This window comes from Loxodonta africana, chromosome 16 (genome assembly GCF_030014295.1).
Source record: "Loxodonta africana isolate mLoxAfr1 chromosome 16, mLoxAfr1.hap2, whole genome shotgun sequence".
Classification (NCBI taxonomy): Eukaryota; Metazoa; Chordata; class Mammalia; order Proboscidea; family Elephantidae; genus Loxodonta; species Loxodonta africana.
The window spans coordinates 76,474,811-76,500,264 of NC_087357.1; the positions used below are offsets into that span (position 1 = coordinate 76,474,811).

Here is a 25,454-nt window from a genome sequence, read left to right on the forward strand (position 1 = left end):
GTTCTGACTGATATTGAGCTTTTCCATCGTCTCTTTCCACTGATAGAGTCGATATGATTTCCTGTGTATTCCATCTGGCGAGGTCCATGTGTATAGTTGCCATTTATGCTGATGAGAAAAGGCATTTGCAATGAAGAAGTCGTTGGTCTTGCAAAAGTCTATCATGCAATTTCTGGCCATGTTTCTATCACCAAGGCCATATTTTCTAACAACTTGAGCCTTCTTTGTTACCAACTTTCGCATTCCAATCACTAGTAATTATCAGCGCATCCTGACTGCCTGTTTGATCAATTTCAGACTGCATAAGTTGGTAAAAATCTTCAATTTCTTCATCTTTGGCCTTAGTGGTTGGTGTGTAAATTTGAATAACAGTTGTATTAACTAGTTTTCCTTGTAGATCTATATGATTGTCGGATTCAAAATGGCCAATACCAGTCCAGTTCAGCTCACTAATGCCTAGGATATTGATGTTTATGCATTTCATTTCATTTTTGAAGATTTCCAATTTTTCTAGATTCACACTTCATACATTCCACGTTATGATTATCAGTGGATGTCTGCAGCTGTTTCTTCTCATTTTGAGTTGTTCCACATCAGCATATGAAGGTCCTGAAAGCTTGACTCCATCTATGTCATTAAGGTCGACTCTACTTTGAGGAGGCAACTCTTCCCCTGTCATCTTTTGAATGCCTTCCAACCTGAGGGGCTCATCTTCCAGCACTGTATCAGACAATGTTCCATTGCCATTCACATGGTTTTCACTGGCAAATTTTTTTCAGAAGAATCCTTCTTCCTAGTCTGTCTTAGCCTGGAAGCTCAGCTGAAACCTGTCCGCCATGGGTGATCCTGCTAGCATCTGAATATCTGAATACCAGTGGCATAGCTTTCAGCCTCACAGCAACGCACAAGCCCCCACAGGAAGACAAACTGACAGACACATGGGGGGAATATGATCCTATATATACAAAATCCCCGAAGAGTCCACGAGAAAACTTCCAGTGCTAACAGAGGAATTTAGCAAAGTTGCAGGGTACACGATCAACAAACAAAAATCAGTCGGGTTTCTATACATCAGCAAATGAGATAAGCGAAAGGGGAGTTAGGGAAAAATTCCACTTACAGTAGTATCTAGCATCTCAGAGAATAAAATACCTACAATGAAAACTATAAAACATTGCTGAAACAGATTGAAGAAGACTTTAGAAAATGAAAAGATGTTCCATCTTCATGGAACATCTTTAATATTGTCAAGATGTCAATACTATCTAAAGCAGTATATATACCCAATGTATTCCCAATCAAAATTTCAACAGCCTTCTTTACAGAAAAAGAAAAAAAAAAATCCTAAATTTTATATGGAATAGCAAGAGGCCTAAATAGCTAAAGTAATGTTGAAAGAGTGGAATACAGTAGGAGGACTCACACTTCCTAATTTTAAAACGTACTATACAGCTACACAGCCCTGGTAGTGAAGTAGCCAAGAGCTCGGCTGCTAACAAAAAGGTGAGCAGAGAAGCGGGGCCAAGATGGCAGAGTAGTCAGATGTTTCTGGTGATCCCTTACAACAAAGACCCAAAAAACCAAGTGAAACAATTATACATGTGACAAGCTAGGAGCCCTGAACATCAAAGACAAAGTTAGAAAATGGACTGAGTGGCAGGGGGAGGGAGAGATGGTTCAGAAGCGATGAGGAGTTGCTGGGCCTGACTCCATAGGAATCCTCAGGCACAATCCCCTGGAGCAACCACGGCAGGGCTGGTGGTAGTGTTCTGGACACGGTTTCCTCAGCGAGAGACAGTAAGCTGCACAGCCTACTCACATTTCCGGAACCAGAAAAGGATAGCATTCTCAGCAAAAGCTAAGTACTTGTGCTTATTTTACCATGCCTCCAGCCCCCAAACCAGCTTCAGTGGCTGTCGATTTCCCTGGGCCTGAGAGAGGTCCTGCTGCACGCCCTGAGTCATTCTGCTGCCCTTCGAGAAGGGCTAAATTCACAACTTGGGGAAAAGATAATCTGCTAGCTCCACTAAGCTGGGCAGCTCAGGAGAGAAGTGGCTCCTGTCCAGGTACAAACGGTCCATGGACTTCAAATAACTTTCACCCCTGCATGGACCTGTGTGGGCCCATTTCAGGAAAATAGGCCCTGTTGGCAGACCTCAATTGTTTCAGCAGTATGGTGGAGAGGTGGGTTTTTGATGTTTGACGCCACTTTGCCTATTAAACATGGTCCTCACCTACCCACATCAGGGGTCTAAGGACTGGTAGCTGTACCCACATCACCTAGCCACCTGTGACAGAGGTCCAAGGATAAGTGGTACCTCCCAGTCCTTACAACCAAAAGCATTGGGTGCCCACAGTCCATCTGCAGAACCCACCCACCTGTGTGCTCTAGGCAACAGGGCCGCACCTTCCTCACATTCAGATGGTTGTCAGCCCCTGCCTTGTTCAGAGCATGACCCCCTGCTGCAACCAGATACCTGTGCCTACACCAATCATACCTGCCCCTCTAAAACTGTAGGACAGAGCCTGTACCACACACTTGATGACCAACTACCTGGACACCTAAGCTGAATCCACAGAAGAAAAGTGAATGGGCTCCTAAGCTCATATCCCTGGTAACAGCTCTAGCCATCTGGTAACAGAATGTTAGAGCTTAAAAGGTGAAAATAATCAAGCTAGCTCACTCAAGCAGCCTATTTGGGTATATCAAAACAAAACAAAGCAAGAAGCTAGGATACAATAAGCAAACATAAAATAAATTAATAGAAGAACTTACAGATGGCTCGGAGACAACAGTCAAAATCAAATCACATAAAGAAGCAGACCATGATCACTTCAACAAGCTCTCAAAACAGAGAATCAAGGAATCTTCTCTATGAAGGTGTTTTCCTGGAATTACCAGATCTAGCATACAAAAGATTAATATACAGAGCTCTTCAAGACACCAGGAATGAAATCAGGCAAAATGTAGAACAAGCCAAGGAACACACAGATAAAGCAGTTGAAGAAATTAAAAAGTTTATTCAAGAACATAATGAAAAATTTAACAGGCTGCAAGAATCCATGGAGAGACAGCAATCAGAAATTCAGATTAACAATAATATATCAGAATTAGACAACTCAGTAGAAAGTCAGAAGAGCAGAACTTAGGGAATGGAAGGCAGAATTAGTGAGACTAAAGATAAAACACTTTGTACTAATACATTCGAAGAAAAATCAGATAAAAGAATTTTAAAAAATGAAGAAACCAAAAGGTCAGCAGTTTGAATCCACCAGCCCCTCCTTGGAAACCCCACAGGGCAGTTCTACTCTGTCCTATAGGGTCACTATGAGTCAGAATCAACTCTGGCAACAGGTCTGGTTTTGGTATATAGCTACAGTAATCAAAACAGCCTGGTGCTGGTATAACAATAGACACACACACAATGGAACAGAATTGAGAGTCCAGAAATGAACCCACACATGTATGGTCAATTGATTTTTGACAAGGGGCTAAAGTCCATTCAATGGGGAAAGAAGAGTCTCTTCAATAACTGGTGCTGGGAAAACTGGATTTCCACATGCAGAAAAACTAAACAGGATCCATGCCTCACACCATACACAAAAACAAATTCAAAATGGATTAAGGACCTAAACGTACAAGCTAAAACCATAATTTTTTAATTATTGTACTTTAGATGAAGGTTTACAGAACAAACTAGCTTCTCAGTAAACAATACACATATTGTTTTATTACACTGGTTAACAACCCCACGTGTCAACACTCCCTTTTCGACCTTGGGTTCCCTATTATCAGATTTCCTGTCCCCTCCTGCCTTCTAGTCCTTCGCCCTGGGCTGGTGTGCCTCTTTAGTCTCATTTTGTTTTATAGGCCTGTCCAATCTTTGGATTAAGGGTGAACTTCACCCTTCATTATTACTGAGCTGAAAGGGTGTCCAGAGACAATACTCTTGGGGTTTCTCCCGTCTCTGTCAGGCCAGCAAGTCTGGTCTTTTTTTGTGACTTAGAATTTTGTTCTACTCAGGGAACAGTTTAAACAGAGAAGAAAATATTCTTTGATGGTTACAAGGGTGGGGAGGTAGGGAGGGAGATAAGTATTCACTAACTAGATAGGCGACAAGAACGATTTTAGACAACACACAATACAGGAGAGGTCGGCACAACTGGGCTAAACCAAAAGCAAAGTTTCCTGAATAAACCGAATGCTTCGAAGGCCAGAGTGGCAGGGGCTGGCATCTGGGGACCATGGCTTAAGGCAACATCTAGGTCAACTGGCATAATAAAATCTATTAAGAAAACATTCTGCATCCCACTTTGGTGAGTGGCATCTGGGGTATTAAATGCTAGCAAATGGCCATCTAAGATGTATCAGTTGTTCTCAACCCACCTGGAGCAAACGAGAATGAAGAACATCAAAGACACAAGGTAATTATGAGCCCAAGAGACAGAAAGGGCCACATAAATCAGAGACTACATCAGCCTGACACCAGAAGAACTAGATGGTGCCTGGCTATAACCGATGACTGTCCTGACAGGGAACACAACAGAGAGCCCTTGAGGGACCAGGAGAGCAGTGGAATGCAGACCTCAAATCCTCATAAAAAGACCAGACTTATTGGTCTGAGACTAGAAGGACTCTGGAGGTCATGGTCCCCAGACCTTCTGTTAGGCCAAGACTGGAACCATTCCCAAAGCCAACTCTTCAGACAGGGATTGGACTGGACTATAAGATAGAAAATGATACTGGTGAGGAGTGTGCTTCTTGGCTCAAGTAAACACATGAGTCTATGTGGGCAGCTCCTGTCTGGAGGGGAGATGAGAAGGCAGAGGTGGACAGAGCTGACTGAATGGACACAGGAATAAAGGGTGGAGAGAAGGAGTGTGCTGTCTCATTAGGGGGGAGCAACTAGGAGTATACAGCAAGGTGTAGATAAATTTTTGTATGAGAGACTGACTTGATTGTAAACCTCCACTTAAAGCACAATAAAAATAAAAAATAAGAATTTTGTTCTACATTTTTCTCCAGCTCTGTCCGGGACCCTCTATTGTGATCCCTGTCAGAGTAGTCAGTGGTGGTAGCCGGGCACCATCTAGTTGTGCTGAACTCTGTCTGGTGGAGGCCATGGTTGTTGTGGTCCATTAGTCCTCTGGACTAATCTTTCCCTTGTGTCTTTAGTTTTCTTCATTCTCCCTTGCTCCCAAAGGGTAAAACCAGTGGAGTATCTTAAATGGCTGCTCACAGCCTTTTAAGACCCCAGACACTATTCACCAAAGTAGAATATAAAACATTTTCTTTACAAACCATGTTATGCCAACTGAGCTAGATATTCCCTGAGACCATGGTCCCCACAGCCCTCAGCCCAGTAATTCAGTCCCTCAGGGAGTTTGGACGTGTCTATGGAGCTTCCATGACCTTGCCTTGGACAAGTTGTGCTGGCTTCCCCAGTACTCTGTACTGTCTTACCCTTCACCAAGGTTACCGCTTATTTATTGTCTATTTAGTGTTTTTCCATCCCCACCTCTCCCCTCCCTAGTAACAGTCAAAGATTGTTTCTTTTTGTCTGCAAACCAATTCATGAGTTTTTATAGTAGTGGTCTCATACAGTATTTGCCCTTTTGTGATTGACAGATTTCACTCAGCGTAACGCCCTCCAGATTCATCCATGTTGTGAGATGCTTCACAGACTCATCGTTGTTCTTTATTGCTACGTAATACTCCATCGTGTGTAAGTACCACAGGGTGTTTACCCATTCATCTGTTGATGGGCATCTAGGTTGCTTCCGTCTTTTTGCTATTGTGAACAATGCTGCAATGAACATGGGTGTGCATATGTCTATTCGTGTGACAACTCTTATTTCTCTAGGATATATTCCTAGGAGTGGGATTGCTGGATCATAAGGTATTTCTATTTCTAGCTTTCCAAGGAAGCGCCATATCGTTTTCCAAAATGGTTGTACAATTTTGCATTCCCACCAGCAGTGCGTAAGGATTCCAATATCCCTGAAACCTCTCCAACATTTGTTATTTTCTGTTTTTTTGATTTGTCCTAGTAATGCTAGGGTGAGATGGTATCTCATAGTGGTTTGGATGTGCATTTCTCTAATGGCTAGTGATCGAGAGCATTTCCTCATGTGTCTTAAGACACTTGAATGTCTTCTTTGGTGAGTTCTGTTCATTTCCTTTGCTCAATTTTAATCAGATTGTCTTTTTGTTGTAGAGGTGTTGGATTTTCCTGTAGATTTTAGAGATTTGACCTTTGTCAGATTTGTAGTAGCCTAAAAGTTTTTCCCAGTCTGTAGGTTCTCATTTTACCCTTTTGGTGAAGTCTTTTGATGAGCATAAGTGTTTAATTTTTAGAAGATTCCAGTTATATAACTTATCTTCTGGAGTTTGTGTGTTGCTAGTTATGAAAACCATAATATTCTCAGAAAAAATGCAGGGGCAATACTCTCAGACCTAGCTTTTAACAATGGATTATCTAATAACAAAAGCACAAACAGCAAAAGACTAAATAAATGGGACCTCATAAAAATGAAATAATTTTGTTCATCAAAAGATGACCAAAAAAGTGAAAAGATAAGCTACCAACTGGGAGAGTATCTTCGGAAACCATACAGCCGATACCATGGATTGAATTGTGTCCCCCCAAAATATGTGTCAACTTGGTTAGGCCATGATTCCCCGTATTGTGTGGTTGTCCTCCATTTTGTGACTGTAATTTTATGTTAAAGAGAATTAGGGTGAGATTGTAACACCCTTACTAAGGTCACATCCCTAATCCAATGTAAGGGAGTTTCCCTGGAATGTAGCCTGCACCACCTTTTATAAGAGATAAAAGGAAAGGGAAGCAAGCAGAGAGGGGGGACTTCCTACCACCGAGAAAGCAGTGAGGGTGCAGAGCACGTCCTTTGGACCCAGTGTTCCTGCATGGAGAAGGTCCTCGTCTAGGGGAAGATTGATGACAAGGACCTTCCTCTAGAGCTGACAGAGACAGAAAGTCTTCCCCTGGAGCTGATGCCCTGAAATTGGACTTCTGGCCTACCAGACTGTGAGAAAATAAATCTGTTAAAGCCATCCACTTGTGGTATTTCTGTTACAGCAGCACTAGATGACTAAGACACCTGACAAGAATCTAATAACCAAAATACATATAAAACTTTGACTTAACAACAATGGTACAGCCATTGTAGAAAACAGCATGGCAGTTCCTAAAAAAACTAGAAACAGGACTACCATATGGCCCAGCAATTTCACTCCTACGTATACACCCAAAAGGCTTGAAAGCAGAGACTCAGAGACTTGAACACCAATGTTCATTGCAGCACTATTCACAATAGCCAAAAGGTGGAAACAACCTAAACGTCCATCAGCAGATGAATGGATTAAGACAATGTGGTACATGGCTATAATGGAACAGTACTCAGCCGGTAGGAGAAATGAAGCCTTCCTACAGAACGGATGGAGGTGGAGAATGGCATGCTGACTGAAGTAAGTCAATCACAAAAGGACAAACTGTATGATCTCACTTATATAAAAAAACAAGAAAAGGCAAATGTATAGACAACAAAGTTTATTAGTGGTTACCAAGGGCAGGAGGGAGGGAGACGGGGGGTTAACAGTGATGGAAATACCATATTGATTAAAGGTAGGGTTGCACAGCCGATTATTATAACTGGTGTCAATAAACTGTACACCTGTAAAAAGTTAAAAAAAAAAAAAAGGTCTCTGGCCTAGCGTCTGGAGCTCCTGGGTGACCTGTGCCCTTTCCTGTTTACAAATCTTGTCCCCACTGAGCTGTGACGTGCTGCCCTGCAGGGCCATGTCTGCGCTTCTCCCATCTGCCCCTAACTCATAGCACAGAGGCAGCAGGGAAAGCGTCTCTGCACGTGGACAGTCACCTGACTGCTCTGTGATAATCCCACCCCAGGCTAACACACTTGCACACATAAGGCCTCTTGCTGGGTGGGGGACCCCAGCCACCGGCTCCCACACCCTATTCCAGGAGGACACGTTCTCCCTCTCTATGCCTGTTGTCCAAAATCCGGGGCCCGTCAAGACACTTCTCACCAGCAGCAGAATCCCCCGAACTTGCGGCTGCACCCGGGATCTCCCCGCCCCTCCATGAGTGACACTCCGCCTTCACCTGGACCGGGAGTGGTTGCTGAGCTGGTGCATGTGCGGGTGGTACTGGGCCAGGATGGTGATGGTGTCACACTGCTGCCCGATGATGAGCCGGGCCTGCTGCTCTGTGGCGCTCCGCAGGTTGATGCCGTTGAACTGGGGACACAGCCACAACGGCTCAGTGATGTGGCGGGGCTAAGGGAGGGCTGGGTGGTGTGGGCATGGAGGTGGCCCCAGGGGCTTGGGGAGCAGTGCTTTCCCGAGGGAGAAATGAGAGGAAAAAAGGGGGAAGGGAAGACGGGCGGGCATGTCTGTGAACACAGGGCAGAGGTCAGCTCCCTCTTACCTCGAGTAACTGATCTCCGTACTCAAGGCCAGCCTGGTGAGCGATGCTTCCACTGGTCACCTTGGAGACGTAGATACCGCCCTTCTCTCCACTCACAATGGAGATCCCCAGCGGCTCCAAGCCCTTCTGCACCTTGACGTAGCGTGGCTCCTCTACATAAGGCCTGGAAAAAGTCAACAGTTTCAGGACTCAGACCTGAGAGAAAGGCTGGGGGAGGAGTTCCCAGTCAGGTATGCAACTAGGCTATGAGAACAGGCCATGGAGCGCAGGACCCTCCTGTAACGAGCGCAGCTAGATGGGAACACGACTGACTGGCCCTTTCCCATGACAGATGACAATACATCCCCGTACCCTCATGCAATACAAACACAGTACCCCCAAATGGACCCCAAGGCACACAGTTCCTAAGGCAAAAAGAATGGTCATGTGAGCTATAAACACTGATATATGCAGAGAACACTCAGAGTCTCCTTAGGTGAGCACAGTTGCCTCACACAAGATGCAATTTACAAACCCCAATGGGATCTCAAGACCCCCTCTGAGGAAAAGAGAGCTTCTGGGACAACGTTCACCCAAGGAGAGACAACAGACAGTGTCAGTTTTCACACTGCCTGACCACCCAGCATGACACAAAGTGAGCGTGGATATTAAGCTGCTGCAAACCCAGGCCATTAAAAGGGGGGATGGGGCAGGAGCAGGAGCGTCCAGAGGACCAGGCACTTGCTGCCACCTGGGGGGGCATGAGAGGACTGGGAGGGGTGGGGGCTTTTGGCCAACCTCAGACTCCTCAGTGAGGAGGACCTGGGCCTGGCAGGCACGGACAGTCTCAGGAGAGATCTGCGGCGGTACAGACGTCTGCAAGGGGCAAAGGTTAGAAAGGAGAGAAGAACTCAGAGAAGGAAGACAACCACAGACACCCGAAACGTAACAGAAAGAAAGACAAACCAAGTGAGGCTGAGCCTTCCTACAGGGACTGGTGCTTCGTGCTCCTGGGCCTTATCCTCCCAGAGCATGCAAACCCTGGGCTCTTCCTCCCAAGATAAAATCATGGCCGACAGAGGAAGGCAGGAGCAAGCCTGACTTCCACTGTCAGGCTCCCCCTCCGAAGCACACGGTTTCGGGGGACTTGTGTGGTGAGTAGGAGCATCTAAACCACGCCACCGCCTACTACCTAGAGGCAAGGTACTCACCAGGCCTTGGGTCGGGTCCCCACTGCTTGAGGCCAAGTTTATGATGGCTGAGATGAAAATTCTTTCAGAGCTGTCCTTTCTCCTCTCCTACCCTCCCAGCTGTCCTCACCTTTCCAAGCTCACCTGCTCTACAGTACTTCCTTTGACCGTCCAGCTCAGACAGGTCAGCCCCACCCACACTCACAGTCTGCACCCACATTCACTTCCGTGATGCCACACATATTAGAATGTCACCCTAGAGTTGTAAGAACCCTTGGAAAGCAAGCACCCAACAATGTCCTCATTCCCCGGTCCTAAGGTGCCTCCCTGAGCTCACCCCTGCGCGTCCAGTCTGGGACTCCTCCTTCCTCATGGAATGGCTTTCCACTCTCCCACCTCCCAACAACACGCTTATCTCAACAGAGGAGCAGATAACTAAGTTATAGGAACAGTCGGACAACAGAGGCCACGAAGCTGTTAGGAATGAGGATGTGGGAAGATGCAGAGGACACGATGTGGGAGGAGAAACTGCTGTACTGCAATGCCACTTAGGTAAACTTGTACACACATTTACATGCATATTTATGCATAAAGAGATTTCCACAGAGAACGCTGGAGCCCTAGTGGCGCAGTGGTTAAGAGCTCGGGCTACTAGCCAAAATGTCAGCAGTTCGAATCCACCAGCCACTTCCTGGAAACCCTATGGGGTAGTTCTACCCTGTCATATAGGGTCGCTATGAGTTGGAATGAACTCCACGGCACTGGGTTTTTCTGTTGTTGTTTATAGAGGACATTGCCCAGATGTTAGCAATGGTTTCCCTAGGTGGGAGCATTTGGAGTAAAAGCTACTTTTTTCCCCTTTTCTTCTAAATAATTTGAATTTTTCACAATAAGCACAAATAATTTTTCTCAGGATAAGGCTGTTTTTCAAGAGGTTTATAAAGTATACTTCATAATATGACAAATAACAAAAAAACATAATATTAAGCGGGGTGTGAATACGTATGTAAAATGCTCCCCAATAAATAACAAAGCATGCACAAAAATGTATCTATGAATCAAAAGGTTAAAAGCAACTGAATCTCTGATTGATGAGATTATATGTGTTTTTTTTCTTCTTTTTTAATTTTCCCAATTTTCTATAATACTTACACGATCGTGTACTTCAGAATCGGGGGGAAAAAAGGATTATTTTTAATGTGTGAACGATTTTTCAGGAGCCCTGGTGGTACAGTGGTTAAGCACTCAGCTGCTAATAGAAAGGTCAGTGGTTCAAATTCACTAGCTGCTCCAAGGGAGAAAGATGTGGCAGTCTGCTTCGGTAAAGATTACAGCCTTGAAAACCCTACAGGGCAGTTCTACTCTGTCCTAAAGCGTTGCTGTGAGTTGGAATCAACTATACAGCAATGGGTTTTTTTCACCCATTCCTCAGTCAGATCACACGTATTAACTTTTACGGCTCTAATGAGATCAGAGAACACAAGCATCCCGGGGGCAGGAATCGCTGACACTTCCCTCGTAGATCAGTTCCTGGCTTTTTGTTCACTGTAGGGGCTACAGGAAGGTTGACTGCAAGGTGATGAGGCCTTTCCGCTTCTAAGGAACTCACTCTCTTCAGGGGGAGAGCCCGTTCTCTCAGTGACCAGAGCTGAGGTTAAGAAAATCAACCATGGACTCAGCACAGCTGCTGTGTGTCCCTGCCTGCATCACAGGGTGGGAACTTCACCAACATTCCATATAAATTGTGCCCTGTTCTGTTATTGGGGCCAGGTACTGGGGTCTCTGTGAATTTCTGCTCTCCCTCAGGCTCTCAGGTTAATACTGGCTAGGCTTATTGTTTTACAAGTCAGATTTTCAAGTCAAATACGAGTTTTCTAAATGGACGGCCCACCCAGCAAGGGTCCTTCCGATGTGCAGAGCTACACAGGACCATCAGACTTTTGGGTCTGACTGGATGAGAGTATCTGTGTTCTTTTTATGTGATTAAAGAAAGGCAAGTTTGAGTTTATTCAAACCTATGTTTTTTAAACATAAAACGATCCAGGAAATTCCACACTGGGGACGGGCAGGGAGGGACGTGGTGTGTGTAGAGCGGTGTGCTTGAAGGGGCATGGTGGCCTCCTTAGAGAGGTGCCTCTGGACTGACAGCGAGCCTAAAATGAACCTGAAGTCTTTTCAGATGCATTTAAGATCCGTGCATTTAAAAGTGAACCAGTAATTGGCTAAGTTGTATATTTATGCTTTATGTCCTGTTTTCTATGTCTATGTTTCACAATTAAAAGCTTTAAAAAAAATAATAATTAAAAAAAAAAAGAACCAAGAGATGCAGCCATGTTCTAGCGCCAAAACGCAAAGACTGAGTCCTGACTCTAATTTAGGTAGGCCAGTCAAAAACCAGTGACCACAGACAGGTCGCTCCAACTTTCTGGCCTCAGTTTCCTCATCTCTTAAATGGGGCTAATAATAACACTCCCATAGGGTCAGTGTGAGGATTTCCCGATTTAATACATGCATGGTGCTTAGACAAAGTGCCTGCACAGTAGTAAGCTATGCCCCTACCCCATCGTCACAGCCAGATCTGTCTCCAGCTCCAAGCAGGCCCACCAACCTCCTGTGGGCACCCAAGAGAAGGAGCCCACCCTGCTCCTTACCTTTCCATCTGACCCCTCCCTGTGTCATGTACCCACAGGACTTATTAATGACATGCCAGAGCAAGACTCCAGTGAATGCCAGGTGACCCACACTAGAGTTCCCAAAAGAGAACCCCTACTTCCCCTACCAACAAGTCCCTCCACTTGACAGGGCCCTGGCCACCACAGGAAGATAGTGGCCACCGGTCTGGCCACATTACAGATGCTGCCCAGGTTGTGCTCACCTGTCCTTTCTCCATTCCCCAAGGGACACAGGGTTGACAGCAATTCTAGGCAATGTGGAGACCGAGGCCTGGGACTGGCTACAAGAGGACAAGGCGTCGATGCTCAGGGGTGACTGAGGAGGAGTGCTGCATTCCGAATGTGACAAGGAGCCTGTTGAGAGAAAAGCAGGTCACCGGGGCCTGGATCTCACACCCAGTTCTCCAGCAGCCAAGACCCAGAGGAAGACGTGACCCAGACACATGACTTCATATCTCAACAGTACCACACAGTCCTAAATTCAGATGCTCGGCTCCACATTGCTTTCTTTTTTAAAAGAAACAGACTTTATGTTGTAGAGGAGTTTTAGGTTCACAGAAAACCTGTGCAGAAAGTATAAAAACTAAAACCCACTGCTATCGAGTCAATTTTGACTCATAGCAACCCTATAGGACAGAGTAGAACTGCCCCATAGTGTTTCCAAGGAGCGCCTGGTGAATTTGAACTGCTGACCTTTTGGTTACCAGCTGTAGCTCTTAACCACTACGCCACCAGGGTTTTGCAGAAAGTATAGAGTCCCCATAACCCCTTTCTCCCCCTCCACCCAGTTTCCCTTAGTTATACCTTGCGTTCATATGGTATAGTCGTTACAACTGACAAGCCAGTGTTGATAAATCAGTACTAACCAACAGGAGCCCTGGTGGCACAGTGGCTAAAGCAATCAATTCCTAACCAAAAAGTTGGTGGTTCGAAACCACCAGCAGCTCCAAGGGAAAAAGATGGGGCAGTCTCCTTCCGCAGAGATTTACAGCCTTGGAGACCCTATGGGGTTGCTATGAGTTGGAATCAGCTCACAGCAGTGGGTTTGGTTTGGGTTTATCACTACCTAAAAGTCTGTATTTTAATTAGGGCTCATTCTTTGTGTTGTATAGACACAAAGATATATTGCTGTTTTATACCCATATCACTGAGCTGGGTTCCGTGGGGCTGGGCTTGATGAGCACTTACTGAGTGACTCAAGTGAGCAAAAGCACCAGAGACTCAGCATGAGAATAAAGTCAAACAGCAGCACAGGCAGGTAGGGAGGGAAGTGCTGAGAAGTTCTTACCTCTATCGGAGCCCACGACAGACCGGGGGTATCTTGGCGTTGATGGGATTTTAATGCGTTCTGCCTTAAACTGCAAGTTACTCGAAGAGCCTGTTGTTGCGTGAAGAACAGAATGTTAGGCCTTGTGATTACACCCCATCCCTCGCTTCCTCACCACCACTCTGCTAGTCTGGAAAGGGACATGCCTCTGACACAAATTCAAAGCTGAGCCTTGCGATTTATCCCCAAGGGGGCCTAACGTGGGGCAATCAAGAAAAGGAGACGTCGGACCTTCTGTGTTTGAATACACTCCGCAGGCAAAGGCTGCCCTGGGATAGGAACCCAGGTCCCACTTGCATGCCCCAACAGTAACTTGGGTGAAGAGACAGCCCCACTCAGAGTCCATCTCTATGGGTAACTTTGAGACTCTACTCTGGGTTACACGTTCTGGAAGTGAAGTGCAACTCAAAATCCCCAGAACAACCAACAAGCTCAGGGGCGGGAAGCAAGGCTCCTAGGCCAAGGGGTCACCTGGGAAGACCTAGGAGCCACCGAGGAAATCTCGGTGTGAGCGAGGCCATCCCGTGAAGGGGTCAGCCTCCGTGAGCGGAGGAGAGCTCGGCGGGCAGGCCATCGGGAGATGTGTGCACAAGGATGCGGGGAGGAGATGAAAAAAGCCTGGTGCTCGATACAGCAGGCAGGTCCCCCAGCACCCTTACCAAGGCGGGTGCTGGAGGGCAGGGAGTTGGACCCGTGACAGGCTCTCATCTCCGAGTGGTCACTGCAGATCCTATGGCTCAGGTCCAGGCTCAGGCGTACTTGGTGCTGGACACTAGGAGAGAACCAGAGAGGTGAGGGGGCTCAGGAGGAAGGCCGGGGCTGGAGGTGGGCCCTAGGCTGGGCTGGGGCCAATGCCTCCCAGAGCCAGTGGGAGGGAGCCCCTGGTGCGAAGCCTCTGCCACTCATTGGCAAATCCCTCCCTCAACAGTGCACTCACTGCCCACCGAGTCACTTCTCAGAGGTGGCATCCGATGAAGGCCCTTTGCACAGTAAGAGGGCCACACAGATGGAGCAGCCAGGGTCAAATCCACTTCAGCCAGGGGGATCGGGATTTAGCTTACCATAAAGAAGGCACTGCCATAGGGAAAAACATGGGCTCTGAAACCTGGTGGACCAGGGAGGTAGAACCTCTCCTCTGAGGATACAGGCGAGAGGCTGGGTGGGCTCCGAGGACCTGGGGGAAGGGGCCCGTGAGCCTCACTCAGGGAAGCATAGCTGGGAGAGCAGACAGAGAGCACAGGGATCACCCGAGTCAGCTAACCTGTGGCCAAATCCTAGCAATGTCTTCTAGCCGTGAAGCAGATGATGCCTCTCCCCTGCTTAAAACCGTCTGAAGGTCTCCAGTGCACACAGCATAATAACCAACACCCTACTACGGCCTGCAGGGCCTACAGGGTCTGTCGCTATGACCTATGACCTTCTCCCAAATTACCGTCCCTTGCCATGCTCCAGCCACTCTGCCCCTCAAAGACCAGACTCACTGGCCCGACAGAGACTGGAGAAACCCCCAGAGTGTGGCTCCCGGACACGCTTTCAGCTCAGTAATGAAGTCACTCCCAAGGCTCACCCTTCAGCCACAGATTAGACAGGCCCATAAAACAAAACGAGACTACAGGGGCCCACCAGCCCAGGGGCAAGGACTAGAAAAGAGGGCAGGAAGGGACAGGAAAGCTAAATAAGGAACCCAGTGTTGAGAAGGGAGAGTGCTGATATGTCATGGGGTTGTTAACCAATGCCATAAAACAATATGTGTACTGTTTAATGAGAAACTAGTTTGTTGTATAACGCTTCATTTAAGTACAAGGAAAAAAAAAGGAAGTACTTAGCTCACAAACTGGCCGTGAGGATGAAATGAGATAGTACTTACAGAGGTCTGAGCACAGCTCCCAGCACGTGAGCGCCCACTGTCAGCCGCCATCACTCTCACCTTTCCACACCCGTGTTGTGAATGCAGACACCATCTTGAGAATCACTTTCCCTGCGATCCCAGCACTGATCTAACCAGCCCCTTCCCGATTAGACAAGGAAGCTTCTCTGCCCGTGAGCCACTTGCTGTGTAAAATTCCAGGCGGGCTTGGGTGGCTAGGGTGCCATGATTTCACCTACCTGGGATGAAAACCCTGGGTGCCACCCTCTCTGGGGACGGATGGAGAGTTGCAGAGGCCGATCCTGTGGCTCCGCATGGCGTAGACGGGGTCCCTCAGGAAGGAGCTTACGGTGGTGCTCAGCGTCACGCTCCGGGGAACAGTGCCTTGGAAAGGGGATAAGTGAGAATATGGCTCAAAGCGCCCATGTAGCCCTGGACTTGCAGACCCTCTCCCTGTATCCCAGGAAGAAGCTGCAGAGTCTTTTGGGAAAAGGACTGGGGAGACCTGCATTCTGACCCCCAATTTGCTATCTGCCCTTGGGCTACTCTCCACTCTCCATCTCCAGCCCTCTGTAATGCTTCCCGCTTCCCAAACGTCAGAGATGCGAGATAAAATGTCACAGGCAGGTCAGCAATTCCTAGTTCTTTGAGCGTGAAGGCCAAAGGCAACAGCAATATCCTGAAACTGCTGCCTTCCTTCTCCTGAGACAGGCGGGCCTGCGAGTCCCCCCGACCCTCCGCCAGCCCACCACTGACTCACCCAGAGAGGCCCTGTTGGGGTAGGGCGGGAGGTTGCTATGGCGGCTGGAATGCACTGGCGAGTAAGGAGACCACTCCTGGAGCTCTGCAGGGAGCTCGCCACTGGCCGGGATGCCCTTCTGCTCCTGCGGAACCAAGGTAAAAGGTGTTTGCAGGACACGGGACAACAGGAGGACACGTGCGCATGTGGACTTCAGCTCCCCAGGCGCCAGCTCCTCCCACCTGAACACACAAGGTGAAGGTCGGGAGAGAGGTCACTGGTCATTTGTGTTGCCTTACACACCTGGGAAGCAAGCACTTCCTTTAAAATTACTTCAGAAGACTCTGAGAAAAAAATCTCTATTCTTTCAAATAAAAGGTATTACGTGTAGAATGGGGCTAGTGGTGGGTCAGTGGTAAAATCCTCGCCTTCCATGTGGGAGACCCAGTTCGATTCACAGCCAACGCAGAGGCACAGCCACCACCCATCTGTCAGTAGAGGCTTGTGTGTTACTATGAGGCCCAACAGGTTCAGCAGCTTCAGGCTAAGACTAGGAAGAAAGGCCAGGGATATACTTCTGAAAAATCAGCCCATGAAAACCCTACAGATGACAACAGTGCATGTCGGTTGTACATGGGGTCACTCTGAGTCAGGGGCTGACTCCACAGCAGCTAACAACCACCACACGTGTGTAAAAGGCAGGAACACACGTGCACCAGGCACGTACAACAGCCCCACACAAGCTGCACACCTGTCTCAAACGTTCTGCCTGCAGGGGGCAGCCTGCAGCATCCCCTCCCTTCTGGAAACGATCACAACACAAAGGCAGCCCTGCTGTCCCACCCTCAGCCGACAGCACCATGTGTGCTACCTGTCCCCCGACACCCCTCGAGGCAAGCCTGAGCCACTGGGTTTTGGTGCAGAAGTGCAAAAGCTGCTTGCTGAGTAAGTCACTCAAATGCTACACCCAAGAAAGTGCTCCTCTCTTGACTTCATATGCCCCCTAGTGTGCGCACCCCACATCGCATCCCATCCAGCCTCTGGCGGAAGGGTCTGTGTTCCTGCTGTTTTCCACTGGCCTCCACCTGTCCTCCCATCCAGGCAAAGGCACCAGGCTGAGCACCCCTTGGTGGTGCACAGCCCCTCTGTGGAGCGACTGTGACCCTCTGCCCCCTCCAGGCCCCACCCCACCCCGGGGCAGAGCTCTACCTCCAGGCACTGGGTGGGAGCGTCCACCACAGCCAGCTTGGGACGGAACCCGGGAGCAGACTTGGGCCTGCGGCGCTTCTGCCCCAGCTCGTCTGCCTTCTGGGAGGTGAGGTCCTCATCACAGGACTTCTTGGCCGGTAGGCAGGAGGCGTCCCCATCGCCTTCGGGGTGGTGGCTGGAAGCAATGCGGACCCTGCCCTTGCGAGGGGACGATGCGTGCATGGACTCTGCGTGGTCCCGGTTGGGGGGCAGGGCCATCGGGGGGCTGGTAGACGGGGAGCTGCCCACCAGAGTGGCCTCCGACTCAGAACTGGTCTCTAGCTTGTGTTGGAACTTAATAGAGTCACTTCTTCTGGGAGGTTTTGGGGGTGTCAGAGGCCCCACTTTCTTGGAGGCCTGGGGGGAGCGAGCAGGCCCAGGGCCCGGAAGCAGGTAGTCTATTTTGGGGGGCGTCTGGGGGCGTTTGAAAGTGTTCGGGTCAAAGATGGACTTCCTTTGCTTTGGCTTCTTGTACACGGAGAGCTTCTCAGGTTCTGGCCCTGAGCTAAGCGCGGCCTTGGGCCAGGTCCCACCACTGCTGGAGCTCTCGGGCTCCGTCTTGTCCAGGGGGGCCTCTGCCGCCCCACAAGTGCTCACCTCAGCCTCGAACGGCAGCAGGGACCGCCGGCTGCGACCCTCCACCAGCCCGTAGCTGCTCTCCCCAGAGGGGTCTGAGCGGAAGGAACTCAGGCTGCGCTCAGAGGCGCTGGGGCAGGCCTGGGGTGAGACCTGAAAGGGTCCCCCAGGGAAGGGCTTGTGCAGGAAGGAGCTGCTGCCTCTTGGGGGGCCTGCCTCCTTCCTGTGCTCCAGCCTGTCCAGGGAGAAAATGTCTGTCTGCGTGGAGTTGTTGTGCTGCAACAAGCTTCGCTTGCTGTGAGCCTGGACCTCCGGACCCTGGGTTCGAAAACTCAACACCTTTTCCAAGTCCTTGAGGTTTTCAGAGATGCTCTGGCCGCTCCAGGAGGAGCTCTGGGGGAACACCTAGGAAGGGATGGCAGAGAGTGAGAGAGGGTGAGATGGCTAAGCTGCCATCACAGACCATCCCTGTGGGCAGAGAAGTGATCAGGAATGGGCCACACACACCCTTAACAGACAGTCTCGCACGCACGCACACATACACGTGCACATACCACCTCTCCCTCTGACAGGTGGGGCTGTCCACCTGCTATTTTCATTGCCCTGGCCACTTTGAACCAGGTCTTTCAACTGGTTCCAATTCCTGCTGAGAATGTGCATTTCCACCCCAGGTATACTGAGTCAGAATCTACATTTTAACAAGATCCCTAGGTGAGTCTTACGTATAACTTCCTGGGAACATTCTGGTTTGAAGCCCTGCTTTAAACTCACAGGAGAGCCAAAGAGTTCTTTTGCATTTGAGCACTTTCTGAAACAAATGCGTTATTAAAAGCATATCTCTTAGTTGGAACCCTCACGCACTGCTGGGGGAAATGTAAAATGGTTACAGCCACTGTGGAAAACACTTTGTGATTCCTCAAAAAGATAAATACAGAATTACCGTATGACCCAGCAATTCCCCTTTTAGGTATGCACCAAGCAGACTTGAAAGAGGGAATTCGAACAGATAACCGCACACCAAAGTTCACTGCAGCACTATTCACAACAGCCAAGAGATGGAAACAACACATTTCCATCAACAGACAAAAAACAAAATGTAGTCTATCCATACAGTGGAATACCCTGCTCAGCCATAAAGAGAAACAAAGTTCGGAAACACACTACGACATAGATGCACCTTGAAAACATTATGCTGACTGAAGTCATTCACTCACAAAAGAGCAAATACTGCATGACCCCCCTTCTATGAAATATCTAGAATAGGCAGATGCATAGAGACAGAAAGTAGGTTAGTGGTTACCACGGGCTGGGGGTACAGAGTTTCTGTTCGAGGTGATGAGAAACTTCTAGAAACAAATAATGGTGATAGTTGCACAACACCGTGAATGTAATTAATGCCACTGAACTGTGCATTTAAAAACTGTTAAAATGGTAAAAAGTTTCATGTTATATATATGTGTATTTACCATAATTAAAAAAAATGCATTTCTTAACGAAATGGATGGTGCTATTTTTTCCAACTTTCTATTATAAATCTTTTCAACACTGCAGAAAAGTACAAAGAACACTCATAAGCTCACTTTCTGGGTTAAAGAATATTTTATCACATTGTTTTTACCTACCATCTGTGTCTGTACTAAAGAACATTTGACAGTAAGTTACAAATATTATGACATTTCACCCCTAACAACTTTAACATGTACCTCCCCAAACTAGGCCATTATCCTATATAACTGTAATACAATCATCACACCCAAAGAAATTAATAATTCCCTAATATCACCTAATTACCCAGCCCATATTCAATTATAGCCAATTGTCCCCAAAATTTCCTTTAAAGCTGTTCTTGGTTTCTGTTTTTAAACCAGGATCCAGTCCAGATTCGTGCATAGTATCACCATATGACCCAGCAATTCCACTCCTAGGTATATACACCTTTGTAAACCAAAAGGGTACCGGTGATGCCACAAAGGAGCTTGGGCACATGAGGCTTAGGCCTTGCCCACCCCAGAGGGCGAGCACAGAGCCAGGCCTGGGCGGGGCTTACCTTCAGCAGGGAGAGGGTCAGGGAGTCCTGGCAGCTCCGCAGCAGAGACTCACATTCATTCAGAGACTTGTTGTCCAAGGCAATGCCATTGATCTAGGGTCAACAGAGAGCCAGTCAGGCCCACTAACAGCATGGCCAGCCTGGGCTCACTGGCCCACTGGGACGTGAGCTGTGCCCAGCCAGCCAACTCGTGTTGGACAGAAGACCGGGTTCTGTATGGTGCCAAGCCTGAAGCTGGCAAAGGAGAGAGCGAGCCGCCCCCAGGAAGGCACAAGAAGCCCGGCCATGGTGCTTCTGAGGTGAATGAGTCACGTGCCTTCATCAGCATTCTAGGGGAAGGTGCTGTCCTCCATCTGGGAGCAGAACACCAAGGACCCTGGAGGGCGGGCTCAGCCCTGCTGCTCCCTGCTGTGTGATGGCTGACCACGGCTCCCCACTTCCAAGTCTCGCTCCTCCATGTAAAAACTAGACATAAACATGTTTGCCTCAAGGGATAGTAAGGACATTGAAAGTGAGATCACAGACATGTACAAGCTCTGTAAACTACAGAGTGCCATGTGAAATGAAGCACCATCACGGTCCCCAAAGCATCTCACAACCCTGGTCCCTGACTCTCTGTCCACACCCCCCACAAAAAAACCAAACCTGTTGCCACTGAGTCGATTCCAACTCATAGGAACCTTACACGACAGTGTAGAATGCGCCATAAGGTTTCCAAGGAGTGGCTGGTAGATTCTAACCACTGACCTTTTGGTTAGCAGCCATAGCTCTTAACCACTGCACCAGGGCTCCATATCCCCTACAGACATGCTCAAATCTTTTTAAGCTATATGTGAGCAGGTGAATGTTTAAACAAATGGGTACACCCCACCATGGAACATTACTCAGCAATAAAAAGGAACAAACTAGTGACAGACACAACAAATTGGATGGGTCTCAAGGGCACTGTGCAGAATGAAAAGAACCAATCTCAGAAGGTCCCTTGCTACATGATTCCATTTATATTAAAAAAAAAGAAGTTGCTGTGGAGTCGATCCCAGTTCATGGCGACCCCATGTGTATCAGAGCAGAACTGTGCCCCTGGGGTTTTCAGTGGCTGATTTTCCCAAGCAGATTGTCGGGCCTTTCTTCTAAGGTGCCTCTGGGTGGACTCTAACCTCCAACCCTTCAGTTAGCAGCCGAGCACATGTGCACCATCTGGGGACTCTTGAAATGACAAAACCATAGTGATGGAGAACAGATTAGTGGTTGCCAAGGTTAAGGATGGTGGGTGCAGAGGTGTGGGTGTTACAATGAAAGGAACGGCATGAGCTAGGCCTCTGCGGTAATGGAACAGACCACGGTGGTGGTTACACCACACTATACATGTGAGAGAATGACATAGAGCTACACACACACGTTGCACCAATGTCAACTTCCTGGTCTGATACTATAGTTATATAACACGTAGCCACGAGGGGAAACTGGGTGAAGGGTACATGGGACCTCTCTGTGCCATCTTCGCAACTTCCTATGGATCTATAATTATTTCAAAACCAAAATTTAAAAAATATTATCTTGGAGTGGTAGGTTAATTTGGGGTTTTTCTTTATAAATTATCTACATCTTAATTTTTTTCACAATGGCAATACTGCTTTCCAAACAAGCTCATAAAAAGGCTGAAATGCTTCGGCAAAGATGTGAAGCAACAAGCTTTCTCATAAGCCGCATGAGAAAATGCCATGACCCCGACAGAGCACTATGGGAAGGCCCCAACACTGGCCAATGCATAGGGCCTCAGATCCCACAATTCCACCCAGCAATCTGCCTCAGGCATTCTCCCGTGGGCACCCATGCAAGGATGTACCGGTGCTCACGGCAACGTTACTTGTAAAGGCAAAGACACTCTGAGTGTCCATCAGGAGGGGGCTGCTTCAACGGCTTAAACTGCCACCGCTAAGGGGCAACACACAGTTACTGAAATGACTCAGGCAGACCTACAGATGCGAATATGGAGAACCTCCAAGACACACTGCTAAAAACTGTGAAGCAAAGTTACCAACTATGTTATGATCCCATCTGGATTAAAAAAGAAAAGTGGGAGATACATGTTTTGAACGTTTTTAAAAGAAAACACACTAAATTGTTAACAGTAGCTGCCCGGCTGGCAGACGGGGCATCTAGAACTGTGGAAGAGTGATGGGTGCCATCTGCTTTTTGCATGATTGGAATTTTGTGTGTACCATGAAAAAAATGTATGACTTTCTGAATGTATAAAAAGTTAGTTAAAAATATTAAGTGTGTTAGAGAACCTGGAACCGAAGCCGTCCTGGAGACCACCTTCCAGCCCAACAGACAAGCCCATAAAACAAGCAATAACAACCGAGAGGAACGTCTCCTTAGATCAATTATAAGAGATCAAAGGGCAATATTTGCCTAAAAGCAAAGACGAGAAGGCAGGAAGGGGTAGAAAATCAGGATGAAAGGAAACGGGAAGCCCAGGGCAGAACTGGGGAGAGTGCTGACACACTGTGGGGAACGAAGCCAAGGCCACGGAACACCTTATGTACAAACTGCTGAGTGGGAATCTAATTTGCTCTGTAAACTTCCGCCTAATGCACAATAAAAATAAAAATAAATTAAGTGTGAAATTATGAATATCACCCTTGAGTACTGTGCTCCTTTAAAAAAATCACTATATGAGACCAAACAGTCAACAATTATTTTAAAACAAAGATGACAAGGTAAGGAGGCAGGGAAACTACATTAATGGAAAGGGAAGAACCAGAATGGAAACAACAAGAATGCTCACGCATTGTGAGGAATGTAACCAATGTCACTGAGCAATCTGTATAGAAATTGTCCAGTGGTAAACTAAACTGCGGTGTAATCCCTGCTGCTGAAAAGACAAAATGAGCACAGGGAACTTACGTAACTACCCTGAGGAGGGAAGGCCTGGGCAAACTAACGTAGCAGGCGTGCATTATTTATGTAAGAATAGGGTATACTCAGTGTGCCTGCCCTATAGCTCAGCAATCTCACAGCCCTTCTAGGAGTTTCATCTCCAGAGACAGCATTAGGGGTCCCCACAGTGGAAAAGCACACAGGGGAAGCTCATTGCAGGACTGTTACCAACTGCAAAAACTGAAGCTACACCTTACATAACCATCAAATGGGGGAAAATTCAAGCTACATGTAATCAAAAACAGAACACTACGGGGTAGATAAAAATAATGAGGACTGACTTGGAAAGACAGCCACAATGTAGAATGCAAAACTATCAAATAACATAGTATGATCCCATTATTATATTTTAAAAACAAAAATCAGATCTCTGTGTAAGTGTATGCAGGTTTGTATATGCATTTAAGGTCTGTGGGCACACCCACCAAATGGGAGCAGAGATTACCTCTGGGGACAGGACTAAAGGGGGACGACCACTTTCACTTTATATGATCTCGTACTGCTTGAAAATTTTACAGCAAACAAGTGTTACTTTGGTAATAAAACAATTAAAAAAGATAAATATTCAGTAAAACAGATTCAAAAAGCTATACTCAGAATGACATCAATTTCTTAGACAGATAGATACATAGATACTGCCCTACATGTACCTACAGCTATAGAAAAAAAGCTACAAAGAAATAAATAAAAATGCTACTAAAGGTTATCTACCAGTGGCAGCAATGTAAGCAATTTTTATATTTTCTTCCTAAACTTTTTCTGTATTTCCTAATTCTCTACAGTAAATGTAAACCTATCGTGAGGAAAAAAAATCAATTTTAAATGTTCACATGGAATAATACCTAAGAACACGAAAATGAAAACTCAGTCAGTTCATGATTCCTTCTCAAACCTCCCCAGTGTAATTTAACTATTTGTAGAAGACCACCCTGGCCTCATCTTTGAGACTTACCGCGACGATCCTGTCTCCCACCACAAGGGACCCTTCCTTGGCGGCAGGGCTTCCGGGCACCACGGCAGCAGCGTACACTCCATTCTCCAGACTGATGCCGCTGTCTGCAAGCCACAGGCAGACAACGGTCACCAGTGAGCTCCGGCCACCAAGCCACCCTGCCCTCTGGTCTCCCCACCTCGTCTTTGTTGACTAACTAATAAAAGTGGAGGTTGGCAGATGCACCCTGGCCAACTATCCCAGCACCCGGCAAGGTCAGAGCACCCAGGCGGCTCAATACACATCTGGTCCATTGAGTTGAATCAAACACTCAGACAAGCAAGACCCAGGACACAGACGGTCTCCCACCCAGAAAGCATATAGGTGTTTCTACGACATCAATGCCTTATCCCTGGGAAGGAAGTACTCCTGAAAGGAGGCCCGCCCCTTCCACAGCCCGCTACCTTTCTGTCCGCACAGGTTGATGTGCAGTGGTGTGACAACCCTGCCCCCAAGGGACTTCCTCCGCCGCACCACCATGTTGATGGCCCCCTCCCCGTGGAGAAGCGCCTTGATGGCCTGCTTCTTGTCCTTGTTGATGAGGTCCACGTCATTGATCCTCAGCAGCCAGTCGTTGACCCTGAGGGGGCAAAGCTGGGTCAGCACCCACGCAGGTGTGAGACCAGCTGGCACAGCCCGCCACTCCCATTCTGGGAACGGCAGAAAGCGAGCGCCCACATACATATTCAGAAAGATCTAGCTCTACCACTTATTAGCCATGTGACCCTGAGCAAGTGAACTAGCCCTCTGTGCCTGAGTGCCCTCATCTGTAAAATGGGGTAATAACAGTACCTACCTCAGAGGACTGTAAAGTTTAAAGAATTAACGTATATAAAGTGCTTAAAGTGGTACTTAGCACATTTTTTTTCCAGCTGCCACTGAATCATCTCCGACTCACGGCAACCCTGCGTGTGTCAGAGTAGAACTGTGCTCCATATAGTTTTCAATTGCTGATTTTTTGGGAATAGATTGTCAGGCCTTCCTTCCAAGGTGCCTCTGGATGGGCTCAAACCTCCAACCTTTTGATTAGCAGCCAAGTACGTTAACTGCCTGCACTACCCAGGGACCCCACTTAGCACACAGCAAACCCTAAATACGTGTTATCTTACTATCACCACTATTTCATGGAATGAGCAGGCACACCTTGAATTCTCATAGGTACTGCCTGGTCCCTTCTCCACCCAGAGAAGCAAAAGACAGCACCCTGGTGACTGGGGAAAATCCAGATTCAGAGGCAACCAACAGGCAGGAGTTCCGTTTAAGAACAATATTAGCAGTTGCACCTGAAGGTTTTGCACAGACTCGTGGGGGTCTCCAGGTCCTGGGATGCTCCCTAACTTCCTCTGGGCCTGTGGGCCTTTGCACTGGGTTAAAGAGGCCCACCTTACACCTAGGGTGTGGGCCTCC

The 25,454-nt window shown here is 47.7% G+C and overlaps 1 protein-coding gene across 2 annotated transcripts in view; it reads right to left on the reverse strand.

Annotated features, from left to right (window-relative positions):
* Positions 1–25,454, reverse strand: part of DLG5 (discs large MAGUK scaffold protein 5) — a 181,808-nt gene that overhangs the window by 27,099 nt on the left and 129,255 nt on the right. For both annotated transcript variants that reach the window (XM_010589261.3, XM_064269766.1), the window contains 11 exons: positions 24,452–24,627; positions 24,009–24,112; positions 20,114–20,206; positions 17,452–18,471; positions 16,264–16,387; positions 15,743–15,887; positions 14,296–14,408; positions 13,598–13,687; positions 12,513–12,663; positions 8,469–8,631; positions 8,145–8,278 (listed from right to left, as the gene is read on the reverse strand). In XM_010589261.3, coding sequence (XP_010587563.2) covers positions 8,145–8,278; positions 8,469–8,631; positions 12,513–12,663; positions 13,598–13,687; positions 14,296–14,408; positions 15,743–15,887; positions 16,264–16,387; positions 17,452–18,471; positions 20,114–20,206; positions 24,009–24,112; positions 24,452–24,627 — 2,313 coding nt within the window. The remainder of the gene's footprint in view (positions 1–8,144; positions 8,279–8,468; positions 8,632–12,512; positions 12,664–13,597; positions 13,688–14,295; positions 14,409–15,742; positions 15,888–16,263; positions 16,388–17,451; positions 18,472–20,113; positions 20,207–24,008; positions 24,113–24,451; positions 24,628–25,454) is intronic.